This window comes from Acanthisitta chloris, unplaced genomic scaffold (genome assembly GCF_000695815.1).
Source record: "Acanthisitta chloris isolate BGI_N310 unplaced genomic scaffold, ASM69581v1 scaffold2146, whole genome shotgun sequence".
NCBI lineage: Eukaryota > Metazoa > Chordata > Aves > Passeriformes > Acanthisittidae > Acanthisitta > Acanthisitta chloris.
Genome location: NW_008679619.1, coordinates 168,362 through 182,370, shown reverse-complemented (window position 1 = coordinate 182,370; position 14,009 = coordinate 168,362). Strand labels below are relative to the sequence as shown.

The 14,009-nt window shown below is 41.0% G+C and overlaps 1 protein-coding gene across 1 annotated transcript in view; it reads left to right on the top strand.

Moving 5' to 3' along the window:
• The window catches only part of KCNC1 (potassium voltage-gated channel, Shaw-related subfamily, member 1), a 112,488-nt gene extending 98,862 nt beyond the window's left edge, over window positions 1-13,626 (top strand). Inside the window, 2 exon segments of the mRNA XM_009077370.1 lie at window positions 9,498-9,686; window positions 12,497-13,626. Coding sequence (XP_009075618.1) covers window positions 9,498-9,686; window positions 12,497-12,561 — 254 coding nt within the window. The 3' untranslated portion in view covers window positions 12,562-13,626.
• Window positions 13,627-14,009: the final 383 nt, after the last annotated feature.

Here is a 14,009-nt window from a genome sequence, read left to right as displayed (position 1 = left end):
GTCATTGTTCTTTGTATTCATCCATGTTCCATGTCTCAGACACCTTCCATACTGTACAGATCATCATACTGTATTCCTCAGTCAGAGCAGTAATATAAGATTGTAACATGATTCACCTGACTGCATTTTTCTGCAACCTCTACCTGACCTGTCGGTGACTCTGTGCATTCTAACAGAACATGGTGTTAGTGAGACTCTCAAAAGTTCAGGATAGGTATAAGTGAAACCCCAGAAAGGTCAGGATAGAACTAGGAAGGATCTTCCAGAGCTCTTTGCAATGCAGCATTTCCAGGAGCAACAGTTCTCAGTACTGCATTAAGCACATATCCGATAATGCCTTTAATAGCAAGATGCACTGGATCTACTTTACTAGAGCTCCTGTATTCCTCTAGTGGTACCAGCAGGTAGTCAGCCAACACACTGTCACCTCACTTCAAGAAATAGTACCTCTCAAAGGGGATATTCTCTGGGAGTGATGTTACTGTGTTGGCCAAGTTAGTACTGGGAGAGGTGGTCCCCACCATCACTGGAGTGCCTTTCCTGGGGGACACGGCTTTCTGGAGGGACCCAGGTCAACACGGTGGTGAGTAAATGTTGAAGAGGTAGGTTGGGTTGGAAGGATTCTGCATTATTCATGTAGCATACTACATTCTGCTCTCATGCCAGTGTAAAGTCCATTAGTATGATATCTACTCAGAAGAACTTCGTAGCAACTTTCAAAATATGCAGTAATATAAAAATCAGGAAACTAATAAAGATGATACCTAGATAAATATATTTATTTTAATGGCCTTAGAATATTGGGGTAACTAAAACTGAGTTGTTATATAGGAATCTTAATTCTTTTACATGTTCTTCACATTTTCTCTTTTTTCTCTTTCTCTTTTTCGCTCTGTTTGTTAACATTTACTTGTTATTACTGTGCGTTGCTTGCGACTTGTGTATGTTACAGACTGTCACATTTTATTCTGTGAAGTTTTTCTCCAATTTCCATCAACCTGAGCTCCATGTTGGGCAGCCGAGGAGATTACAATACAGTTCTTTAATGCAAAAGAACAAGGAATGTCACAGACTGTAGGTAACTTCACTGAGGTTGTGACACAAAACCTGATGCAAGGTATTAATGCAAAGAGTAAGTACTTGGTATGAAAATAGAGCTACTTAGTTAAATTACTTTCTTTTTTTTTCAGATAGTCTGCATGGGAAAAATTAATTTTTATTACTCTCCAGCAGAAAAAACTCCCAAACTACCAATTTAGGATTTTTGTCACTGCCATTTTGAAAACCAGTGGTGCTCATGCTGACACATCATTGCTCATTTTCAAAGGCCTAAACCCATATTTTCTATGCTGTTCTTCTCTATGCTGTATTTCCTACCATACACTCCAAGACATAATTTCATCATTTCATCATCCTTTGTCTGTGGTTTAATATATCTTCTCCATAATTCTTTTTCTATTTTATTATAGTTATATCCCTTTCACTCTAAGGATTTAACAACAAAATTGAGCCCCTACCCATGGCATCCACGTTTCTTAATGCAGCGTGAGCCTCTGGAGCCTATAAAAATTGATTTCTGTAGCCAAAGATGGTCTGACATTCAGAATTTGCTGAGTGATGTCCTGAGCAAAGTATTTTGTTTACAATCTCCTCCAATTATCTCCAAAAGCTATTTTGAAAGAATGCTAAAAAAATAGTTGGTAGACATTTTGACCATTTTCTAGAGGAACGGCATGAAGTTTATTGTTCGTTCTTAATTGTCAGGAAATTCGATATTAGCTCAGAAATCACTGTAGCCTTGTACCAACTCAAGAAAAGCATATTTTTCTCAGTGTGAAGTTCCTTTACTACCTGATTCACTATTATGCTCTGACCCTCTCTGAGTCAGTGAAGAAGCACAGCAGAGATTAGATAGAGTCTAACATAAAAAAATTACAGTGATTTATACTGATGCAATTGATGAGTGGCCAATGAATATTAATGGACAGCAAACACTATTCAGGCAACTAAATCAGAAACAACTCGCTAACAGGAGTGAAATTTGAATTAAAGAGACTCAAGAGAGTAGGGAACTGAACTGTAAATATTTCTATTTCATGCAGCATCTCAGAGAGAAATCATTGAATCACAGAATCATTTAGGCTGGAAAAGACCTTTAAGATTATCAAGTCCAACCATTAACCCAGCACTACCAAGACCACTACTAAACCGTGTCCCTAAGTGCCACATCTACATGACTTTTCAATATCCGCAGGGATGGAGACTCAACCATTTCCCTGGGCAGCCTGTTCTAATGCTGGACAATACTTTTGGTGAAGAAATGTTTCCCAATATCCAATCTAAACTTCCCCTGGCACAACTTGAGGCCATTTCCTGGTGTCTTATCACTTGTAAATTATGAGAATAGACTGAATCCCACCTTACTACAGCCTCCTTCAGGTTTCCCCTGAGCCTCCTTGTCTCCAGACTAAACACCCTCAGTCCCTCAGCTGCTCCTCATAAGACTTACCCTCTAGACATTTCACCAGCTCCATTGCCCTTCTCTGGAGTGGCTTCAGCACCTCAATGTCTTTCTTGTAGTGAGGAGCTCAGAACTGGGCACAGGATTCCAGGTGTGGGGTTGTTGTGACCCAAGGTCAGGACCCAACATTTGACCTTGTTGAACCTGTTGAACCTTGTTGACCATTGGCCTCAGCCCATCAATCCAGCCTGTCCAGATCCCTCTGCAGAGCCTTTCTACCCTCCAGCAGATCAACACTCCTGTCCACTGTGGTGGTGCCTGCAAATTGAGTGATGGTGCCCTTCATCCCCTTGTCCAGAGCATTGACAAAGACATGAGACAGGACTGGCCCCAATACTGAGGCCTGGGGAATACCATTTGTGACCAGCCCCCAACTGGATTTAACTATTCACCACCACTCCCTGGACCCAGCCAGCCAGCCAGATTTTTACCCAGCGAAGAGTGCACCCATTCAAGCCATGAGAACACAGTTTCTCTAGGAGAACACTGTGGAAAACATTTTCCTCATCCACTAAGATGGTCATCTTGTCATAGAAGGAGGTCAGGTTGGTCAAGCAGGATCGGCCTAAAAGCATGCTGGTTGAGCCTGATCCCCTGGTTGCCCTGCACATGCCATATGATGGCACTCAAGATGACCTGCTCCATGACCTTCCTGGGCACTAAGGTCAGGCTGACAAGCCTGTAGTTCCCCAAATTCTCCTTCCAACCATTCTTGTGGCTGGGCATCACATTTGCCAACCTCCATTAAGCCAGGACTGCTGATAAATCACTGAAAGTGGCTTGGTGGGCACTTCCATGAGCTCCCTCAGTACCCTTGATTGTATCCCTGCCAGCCCCATAGTCTTGTGAGTTCCTAAGTGGTGTAGCAGATCACTGACCATTGACCCTTTATTATAGGGGCTTCATTGTGCTCCCTGTCCCTGTCTTCCAGCTCAGGGGATGGGTACCCAGACAACAACTGAATATACTATTAAATACCTCAACCTTTTTCCTCATCCTTTGTCACTGTGTTTTCCCCCCACATCCAATAAAGGATGGACATTCTCCTTAGCCCTCCTTTTGTTCCAAATGTATTTATAGAAACATTTTTATTGTCTTTTATGGCACTGGCCAGATTAAGTTCTAGTTGGGCTTTGGCCTTTTTAGTTTTCTCCCTGCATAACCTCATGACATCCCTGTAGTCCTTCTGAGCTGCCTTCCAAGGGTGATAAACTTGCCTTTTTCTCCTGAGTTCCAGCCAAAGCTCTCTGTTCAATCAGGCTGATCTTCTTTCACCTGCTCCTCTTTTAGCACGTAAGGACAGCCTATTCCTTCACCTTTAGGATTTCCGTCTTGAAATATGTCCAGCTTTCCTGACTCCTTTGCCTCCCAAGGAACTGTGTCAGCCAGGCTCCTAAACAGTTCAGTGTCTGCCCTCTGGAAGTCCAAGGTAGCAGTTCTGCTGATTCTCCTTCCTTACTCTTCAAGAATCAAAAATTGATTTTGTGATCGCTATGCCCCAGATGGCCTCCAACCATCATATCCCCCACGTATGGTTGGACTCAATGATCTTAGAGGTCTCCTCCAACCTTGATGATTCTGTGATTCTATGATCACCCCTCTGTTCACCAACAACAGAGCAGGACATCCTCCCTAGCTGGCTGACTTGGGAAGTGAAATCTAAGGCTATAAAGTCAATGGGCATTTTCAGATTATGAATAGCTCTTAAGCTCCTCCACAAATCAAAGTAAATATCTTTGAATACTTGGATTCATACTCTTAACTTCATTACAATCACTTGCTTATCACAAGAAGTATCAGCCAAAAGTGATTCTGCAAAACTAGGATGCAAAAAGGAGTGTAAAATCTTTGCATTTTTTTAGAATAAAGACAGCTGGGGGAAATCTGTCCTCCAGCAGCACTACGGCTGCTCTACTTCCCACTTCCAGCTTGTAGCTAAGAAAAGCTGAAGTACAGCAATACTCCACCCTCACCTTAGCTGTGATACCTCTGTTCCTGTACCAGTCTGTCACTAACTGAAGAGCCAGGGAAACCCATCATACCAAGAAGAGTTTCCCATTGCCAGCATAGTATGACACAGCTAATGTTTGCCACAGTAACAGCCCTTTTACATCACCAGAAAAGTGCAAGAGACTGAAAAACAGAAGGGTAATTAACACAGTGGAATACATACCAATACTTTCTTCAGGGATCTAGTTGGATTAAAGGTCTTTGCTGTTAGGAGCCTCATGGAAATCCTTCTTCATAAGACACTTCAGGCAGCTACTGTGCATGTTAGGGTTAGTGATGGGTTTAAAATGAGCAAATGAAAACAACCCTCAAGTTCTGAATGAGAACTCTCAATTGACCAGGAGTGAGACTATCCACAGACAGTAATAACAGCAATCCCAGGTTTGGGATCAGAACGATAAGAGCACAGTTGAGATCTAGACAAGTGGTAGATTCATTTTTAGGTATACATGGGAGGTGTGTGTGGAATGTAATTTAGTCAGACAAAGTTTACCCAGTAGCAAGATCTTCATCTTTTAAGCAATTATTTACTTTCTTAGTTCTGGCCCTGCTTTGCACTCCTCTGCTCCTGCCTCTTTCCTGCCTGTCAGCCCCTTCCCTTGTAACAGAGGCAGAGGCTTGAAGTCACCCAAGCTTTTGTGGAGTGGCAAATGGCTACTCAAGGAAGTTGTACGTACTCAAGCTGTGTCCTTGTCTCTTTCAGATTTTAAACAAGGGTAGTCAGGAGGAAGTCTTCTGGAAGAGATTGTTAGTGACCTAATGTGACTGAAGAGACAGCACTATGTCTCTCAATTGCTGTGTTTCTGATCAAGGGCTGGGAAGACCCCAACTTATTTAGCACATTGTGAAAGAATCTGCCATGATCCCTGTAGTCAGTTATTGGCTCATGGGTTACTATGCATGGATACCATGCTATGATTTGTGGAGTTTCTCTCAGCCTTGTTTCAGTCAAAGTGGTTACAACCTACAGAAGTTTCTATAAGGACTAGAAAAGGAATTGGATTTCCAATCCTGTAAACACTGAAAATGGTCCACCCTGAGAGTGCCTTTCAACTCATCCAGTCTTTGGGGTAAGTGACCACTGCACAAGCTCAAAAGTAGTGTGACTTGCGAACATCCCTGGCCCACACATAATTTCTGAAGATATCTAAGGTAGGAAGGGCAGACCAGGAACTTGTTTCTTAGCAGCTCTTTGCTTAAGGGAAGAGGACTGGGGTGACTTTGCCGGTGCAGGAACCATTTCTGTACAAGTGCCACATTTCCAAGCATAGATTGAGCTCAATAAATATATGTCCACTGATACTCTGAACATAAGATGCAGTTCAAATAGTTGGAGATTCAGGGTCAGACTCTGGCTTATAATCAAAACCAGCAGCACCAGTAAAACCACTATGACAGTTTGCAACCATTTGCTGTGACAAAAGAGCTGAGCCATGCAGCAGCAGGTACATGGGCAGTCTCTACTGTGCTTCTCCACCATAAGCAGAGTATACTAATGCAAAATCTAGCAGTGCTCCTCAGTTGTGATTTTTTTTTCAGAATCCCTCCCCCCAGTTTTGAAATTCAGTATTTGTTTGGAAACACCTGAGGCATTTTAATAGTACTTTTCTTGCAAGTGGAGATGGATGAGATAAGGAGGGAAAAAAGCAAACAGAAACCACACAAATGAGGTAGTTGTGAAGCAAACTACTCACCTGGGAAATATGCTGAATACTTTCTTTAGCTTCTCAGCCAAGTCTCTGCAGGAGAATGTTTAAAGCTGATGGAGTTAACTAGGTATTCACAGATAGGACAATTAGGAAGATAAGGTGCCAAGCTGAGAGTCAGAAGATTTTGTTGTAAATAACCTCTTACATAGCAGTAGGCAAGTTACCCATCGGTAAAACAGAGATGATAACATTGACTTTTCTTCATGGAACAGAACCTAAAGAATAAAAAATGCTGTACAAGTCTAATTCAGATTCTGCTAGCAGGGATGGAAAGGCTCATGTGAATTTGGTAGGCCAGAATCAAGCCTTAGAAGTTTCAAGCATCTAGTAGTTGTCATTAGTACAACTAGACTGGTAGTCACCAGACAGCAACAGTTGCAGTAGTTTTTCTTTACCTGGAGTTCTCTGAAACACAAGGTCAGTCTTGAAAAAAGCAAACATGCAAATGGAAACTTGACAAATCAATGTCATGTAACATCATTTCATTTCATCTTTAGACTGTATTCCTAAAATCCTTCAGCATGTAGATCTGCTAATCAAAACAATGGGAACTTCTAACCATGGACTGATGACAACAGTGATGTTTCCTTTATTGCCATAACAGACTAATCACATAGTACACACCATGTGATCGCTGAGTCCTACCTCCAGAGGATTAGGTGCTGCAGCCAGTGGTTTGGAACACAACAACTCTACTTAACACTACTTACTTCTATACACCAGCAATAGATGCAGTCTTCTGTGCTGGCAGTTTCTCTGCTTCCTAAATATTTAGCCAAATAGTCATTGTGGATTAGCATTGCTACCCAGAATGTGATCCCTAAGGCACAACCCATTCATGGAATGTTCAAGGGACATTAGTAGGACAGTTCAGTGACTTGTCCACAGCTTTGGCTCCTCTGTTCTCTTTCTCTTAAATAGATATAAAATTACAAGGTTGTGGATTTTCAACAAGCATAGAAAAAAAATCATCAGTGCTAAGGGACCCTGAGGGGCTGCAAGAGCAAGTTTCAGCTCAAGTTCCTAGGGATGTATAATGCAATTTAAGAAATTAATTCAAAGGTCAATTTTCTTGCCATTCAAGCACAAAAGAGCCTGCAAACTGCTTCCAAAAGGATCAGTGGCTGTTACCAATGAGCAGCCTGACCCACAACCACTCTGCTCAGAGATGTTTTGGGCTCCAGAAACAGACCAGTTCCCCCTCCATCACTTGCAATTCAGTTTGCAAGCCTAGGCTCAGGAGTAGCAGTGGGAGTCTCAGAGATTTCAGTGCAGAGCTCTGCTGACACAGCTGCCTCCCTCATTTCAGGATTAGAACCATCAGCTTGTAGCAGTAGAGGCTTATGGAGCAGCCCAGTTCTTTACTCATCCCCAGGAGGACTGCAGCTCTCCCCAAACACAGTTAAGTGATTTTTAAATCAACAGCTCAGTACCTGCAATGTCACGGTTACTATGGCAGCCGTGCCAGGTTTTTGTGCAGAGTGGTATAAAACAGCAGTGAGTATTATGAACAGAAAGGAACTGCAACTCAGTGGAACCTTTAAACTTTAAAATCCGATTGCAATTAGTGTCCATCAGTATTAAAATGCACCTATAGCTTTTGCCATTTTTTAAAATGTATTGAGAGACCTAATTATTTCGTTGCTCACAAAACAAGACATTACTACCTCCCTCTCTGGGGAAATAATTGGCTGATTCTGCACAGAGGCAAAAAAGGAGGCAGAGGTGAGATCTGCAGAAAAGACTGTTTATGTCGTGACGAACCTGTGACATCTAAATAGAAGAAAAATAAAGGCATAAAATGCAATTACTGGTGCATGATAGATGCATAGTATGTGTCATATACATCCGTGTGTGTGTGTGTGTGTGTGTGTGTGTGTGTGTGCAAAGCAACAAATATAACTTGAAAATGCTTTTGCCTCCTACTCATCTATGTTGTCTATCAGAGGATCAGAGTCATATCTCCAAACCCTACATAATGTATTGTTTTTTCTTTTGGGCTCTTTTTTATTACGTGGCTTCAAAATAACTGAAAAATAAATGAGAATGTTATGTAGAGTTCAGAACGAGGTAGTATGTGAATCCAGAAGAGGCACTGAAATTAAGTCTGTCGAGTTTGTCTTTCGTTAAAGATGTGCAGGATCACCCATTGCCTTACAGTGTCTAGGTAATAAGCATTATGCAACCGAGGTGTAGGATGCTGCCAGTACCACTCAGTTAACATATCTCAGCATTTGTGAAGCTTTGGAAAGCACATTTTGACTGTTTTTTCCCTCCCTTCAACCAAAATACTCATATCGAGCTGTGCCATATTTCGAGTATATTCTCAATACACTAATTTGCACTTTAAAACCCTAAAACAAATCCTACACTAAATAGCACTTTAAATTGTTTTATAAATGCAAAACCAGTCACACAGAGAAAACATAAGATTCTCAGTCTATCCTCATGGGAATGTGTGGAGTAAAGTGGGGAAATCTGACAACCTATTTTCATTATTTACAGCCAAGAGTGAATTTTACTCTTACCTAGTTTCCAAATTCATGGCCTGCTGTAGTGTTTTCTGTATGTAGTGTCCTGTGCTGGCATTGCAAATACTGTGTGTGTTTCAAAGGAGAACATCAGAAAATGGATTGGGGTTTTTTTAAAATCCACATTCTGCTGTTGTATTTCCATACGTAATGTACTCTGTGTGTCTAGAACGTGTACAGCCATTCTGCATGACTGATACCAGAACTGCTATAAAACCATCTGGGTAAATTTTGGGGAGGGGAAGAGCAGGAGTTTCCCCCTCAGTAATATTGCACACGGGTATAAATGAGCACAAACAGAATATACTCAAATAGCAAAACACAACTCACAGTCCACTGCCTCTCCAAAGCTCTGAGTGACAGTAGGGCTTCATGACAAACAGGTCATTCATGCACCATCCGATGTCATGCGAAAACATAATCTGATTTCTAACCGCAGTCTTCTGCTCACAGGACTAGGAACCAATGCACGTCTGTTTCTGAGATCTGTGCGGACGTACAGGTGGTTGCTGTTACACCTAACGTGATCACGTTTTGTTTCTCCTCCCACTTTAACAGACTTTATTTCATTTCGGTGCAGTGCACATGAACGCAGTGTCTAGGACAGATGTGCTACCTTTTATAGTGTCGCTATAGAAGTCTTTAGCTGTGCACCCTTAATTTGCAGCTGGAACTCTAATAAACAGTGCATAGTGTTTCAATAGCCTTCTGCTTATATGTTTGAAGATTCGAAACTGAATGGTGAGGTGGCCAAGGCGGCGCTGGCAAACGAAGACTGTCCCCACATAGACCAGGCTATTACGCCTGATGAGGGCCTGCCCTTTACCCGCTCTGGCACTCGGGAGAGATATGGACCCTGCTTCCTCTTATCAACCGGGGAATATCCCTGCCCGCCTGATGGAGGAATAAGAAAGGGTATGTAGCTGGGGCCCTGGAACCATGTAGTTAGCAACCGTGTGACATAAGTAAGAGAAAGTCAGCCGTAGCTGTAGCACGCGATAGTGCGCTTGCTGTAGAGATGCACGTTTGGGCTGGAAACCACCACCTGATGTCTGCATTTGGAGTTTCTAACCTATTTCTTTCAGAAAGAAAAGCCTGAGGAGCTGTAACTACCCCATGCAGCTATGCTAGGCAGTTGAGTCTTCCACCCCAGCTGGTGCAGTAAGCTTTAGTGAAGGATGCTCTACTATGTCCTTAAATTAGCCCATCCGCTAAGGAGAGACCAATTAACATTTCATAGCAATGAAGATTTGCCACTTGGAAAGCTCACAGATCTTACCAGACTCTGAGGAGCTTAGACTTGGAGGTGGCAGACAGAAAAGATTAAACACAAAAGCAAAACATCCTCAAGAAATACGAAATGATTATTCGGCTACCTTAAGAGGGCACTAAAACAAATTATTTGGATATTCATAGCTGTTCAGTTCAACAGAGAAAGAAAAGTATACAAGAACATCTGGTGGCACAGGTGTCTTACAATTGGAAAATAATCCACCTAAAATCCTTTCATAAATAAATCATTATTAGTTTCTCAGACTTCTGACAGCTACAAGTCTCTCAGAAGTAACTGCATTTTAGTTTGCTAATGGTCAGAATAATCTGTTTAGCAACAGAAGCCAAATCACATGAAAAAAACCCAAAACTTCCCTTCATAAAATAGTTTCTTTTGCTTAAATCATTCAATGTGAGGAAACCATAAAAATCAAAATTAGAATTACATCTATATGCATCAAAGTTGATAAGGAATGGGAAGATTGGAAAGGAAATCTCTCTCTTTGAATCAGTGTTTACCACTGGTGTACTGTATATAGTATATGATATAGTCAATATTTTAAAACTGCAAAGATTGTATGATGTAACCATACACTGAGTATGGAGTATAGAATTCCCATGTGCCATTGTATGATGGACAATAGTTATAGTAATGCCAGTTATAGATAGTGTATGTATTTATAAGTTTAAAGCTTATCATCAACAAAGATACAGTAGGACCACAAGACTTTCATATGAAAGTATATCCTCTAAAATTTACCTTTGTAGCAAAGCGTTTTACTTGATTCTGTATTGGATAAGCATTGGCCGTGTTCATTCAGCCTGGGCGAGTTCAGGTGGTTCCAGTGGATCAGGGGAACACTCCAAATGGCACATCCTTTGGGATGGGGAATGTATGGTTTTCACGATGCACTGCAACCGCCTCTCGTTACTGAATGAAACAGAGGCTGGTTGGCTAAAGAGTAATATACGTCAGCATATTGTTGGCCTGTTTGAAACACGTTGAGAGCATCTTAATTGTTGTTCCAACAGAATTTCATCCATAGTTTGTGCAACTCTCTGTACACTTGCTGAGCTGTTTACATGCATGTATGAAAAAGAAGGGGGGAGGGAGGGAGGGAAAGTGAATGCATGCAATTTTGTTTTGGTTTTCTTTTTTTGTTTTATTTTTTTAAGATGCTGAGAACAAAGGAGTAGTATCTCTATAGCAACAAAATAAATTCTATAGATTTTGCTGCCTTTTCCCCCTCCTGTCCCCAAAGATACCAGAAACCTTAATTTTGCCTGAGGTCAAAATGCATGAAGTGGAAGGGAGAGGTATGCTTGAGTGTATGACAGAGACCCAGAAAATCCCTCCCACTGACTCTTTTTTTTTTTAGGGTACAACCATGTTGCTGCCTGTAGGATCAATTACATAGCCTGACCATCCTTGAGAAATGCTGAATTTTTTGTTTTAACGTATATATTTTAAACTTGCTCTGTATTTCAACGGCCTTCTGAGTCACGTTGCAAGCGATACTACTCTCGGCATGTCCGTGCATGCAGATGCTATTGAACTGGCTACAATGTTGACCTCATTCTTAGTCCATTCTGTCATTGATCCAATGCTGTACTTTGCATTTTTCTTTTAAATGAAGGTTACGAAATGTCACGGAGCCTTAACAGCATAGCTGGCATAAGTGGAAAAGCGATAGGATTATCCTCAGTGTCTGCGCCCTACAGCTCTCCTAGTCCAGTGAGACGTTCTTGGTCTCCCATCCCATCTATTTTGTAGCATGGATCAGTAGCAGAGAATGGTCTAAAAAGCTTTATTTTCAATTAGCCTATGCTATGTTGCATATAGTCCAGGTGACTAAGTCTGAAGATGCAATGTCTCACAGTAGCACCTGCTGGAAACGGTGTTACTACTGATGCTAGGTGACAACACTCCTAAATAGCACTCAGATGACAATAGGCAGGCATTGGCGTAGTACTGGTGGGCCATACGTGCTGCATGGTATCAGTACATAGGATGAAGGGTAGATGCACCAGATAGTTTCCTTCCTGGTGCATCCTGCTAGTATGTGCTTATTTTGGCTAATGGTGGATCTACTGGCTCTGTATGGAATGGGTTAGGCATTTAGTCGATGCTGAAACATGCCAACGATGGAAGATTTTGCTTTTCTCAGGATATTTTTGAGCCATAGGAACCCTGCAGGAGTTTGAGCAAACGAGCACAGTAGGATGAAACTTTGCATGGGCACCTATTAAGCTGAAAGCAATACTCAGACACACTGTAGAGAGGTCTCAGTCTGGCTGACTGCATGGAAAAAAAATCCTGTTGAAGAAGAATATGGCTGCCTCTGCATGTAGCTATTTCACCTTTTCCTCCTTCCTTTAAAACTAAGATGCCAAGCTTGATGTGAAAAGCGCAGGGAAGAAGCTCAAGTACTGATTGTATTCTTTACATGCAGATCTTTGCAAAGAAAGTCCAGTCATTGCTAAATATATGCCAACAGAGGCAGTCAGAGTGACCTGACAAGGCAAGATGGAGATGAACATTGATGGCTAATAAACATCTGTGTGGAACTGTGCAGGCATAGAAGACCTTCTCATTTGGACAAAGTTAACTCGCTCCATGCAGGTTTTATGGATGATTCTTCGTGGTTCTGGAGTTGTACTAGAGATGCAGGCTTTTTCTACGGCCAAAATGTAACAAAACTGTAGAAGATTTTTTTTTAATCTATTTTTTTGTTCCATAGCATGAATTGCATGAAGATAAAAACGAAAAGAAAAAAAAAAACCAACAACAACAAAACACACACATGAGAAACACTGCAAATGTATGATTAAGGAGAAAAAAAAAAAAAGCAAAGTTATATATTTTCTTTCAAAGCTCTTTACTTTTACATACATTGTTGTAGCCAAAATGTAAAACATTATAAAACTGTACATTTCTTTGCTATGGATCGCTTCTTTTTGTATACAAGATACAGAGTAATGGTTTTAAAAAGTGCAATCAGGCAGTCATCGGTCATATTGACCACGCCTTCACAGTTCATCACACCGACATGGAAATCAAGAACTTTTAATCCAACTAGAAGTGTATAAAAATAAGAAAAACTTTTTCCTGTCTGTTTTTGTTGGCATGCTTGTGACACATGGGACCTTCCTTCGGACCTGACAGTAACAGCTGGTTCATTTTCCAGCTCTGGTTATGTTGTATTTTATTGATGTATAGCTCCAACGTAAAGACCCTTCATAAATTGTTCATATTAAGTAATCAGTATGAATTTTAAACAAAAGAGGTGTTATTTTAAAACTGGGACTTATAGTACAAAATCAGGAAAATACTCAAGTATAAATGGTCTCAAAGTTTAAGAAACAAGACAACAGCATTGTATGCAATTTAGTACTGAGTAAAATGCATGCACAATGTTATGCAAAACAATTCTAGCATGAAAATAAATTTTGTATCATGGTTTCAGTGCCTGCTGTATAGTGTAAAGGGGAATCCTTTTCTGAAGCAATCAGGGGTTTCCAGAGACTTGCTTCTAAAAATCTTGAATAAACACAGTGTTCTCAACAGAAATGTAGGAGAAAAGCTTGGTATTGCTTTGGTTCTACAATGCTAATTTTGGTTAGTAGATAATAAATGAAGCCTGCAAACACTTGATACAACCGATGTCTAAAGAATTCACACCATTAGTAATTTTACGAGGGAAAATTAAAAAACCCTATAATTATCTAGGTATCTTCCTTTTCCCTCCCTAAACAATAATAAATGTTTGTCTTTTTAGCTGATTAAATGAATTCAGTTTTTCTTACTTTTTTGGGCCCCGTCCTTCACTTGTTCTTCACTGAGCCACAGCAGTCCACCCGGTACGAAACTAAAGGAAATCCAGGTGTCTGAGTTGCACTCGATTTGCCACACAAAACATGCAGCAGTAAGAACTGAGAAACACAATGGGATTCAATTTCATTTTA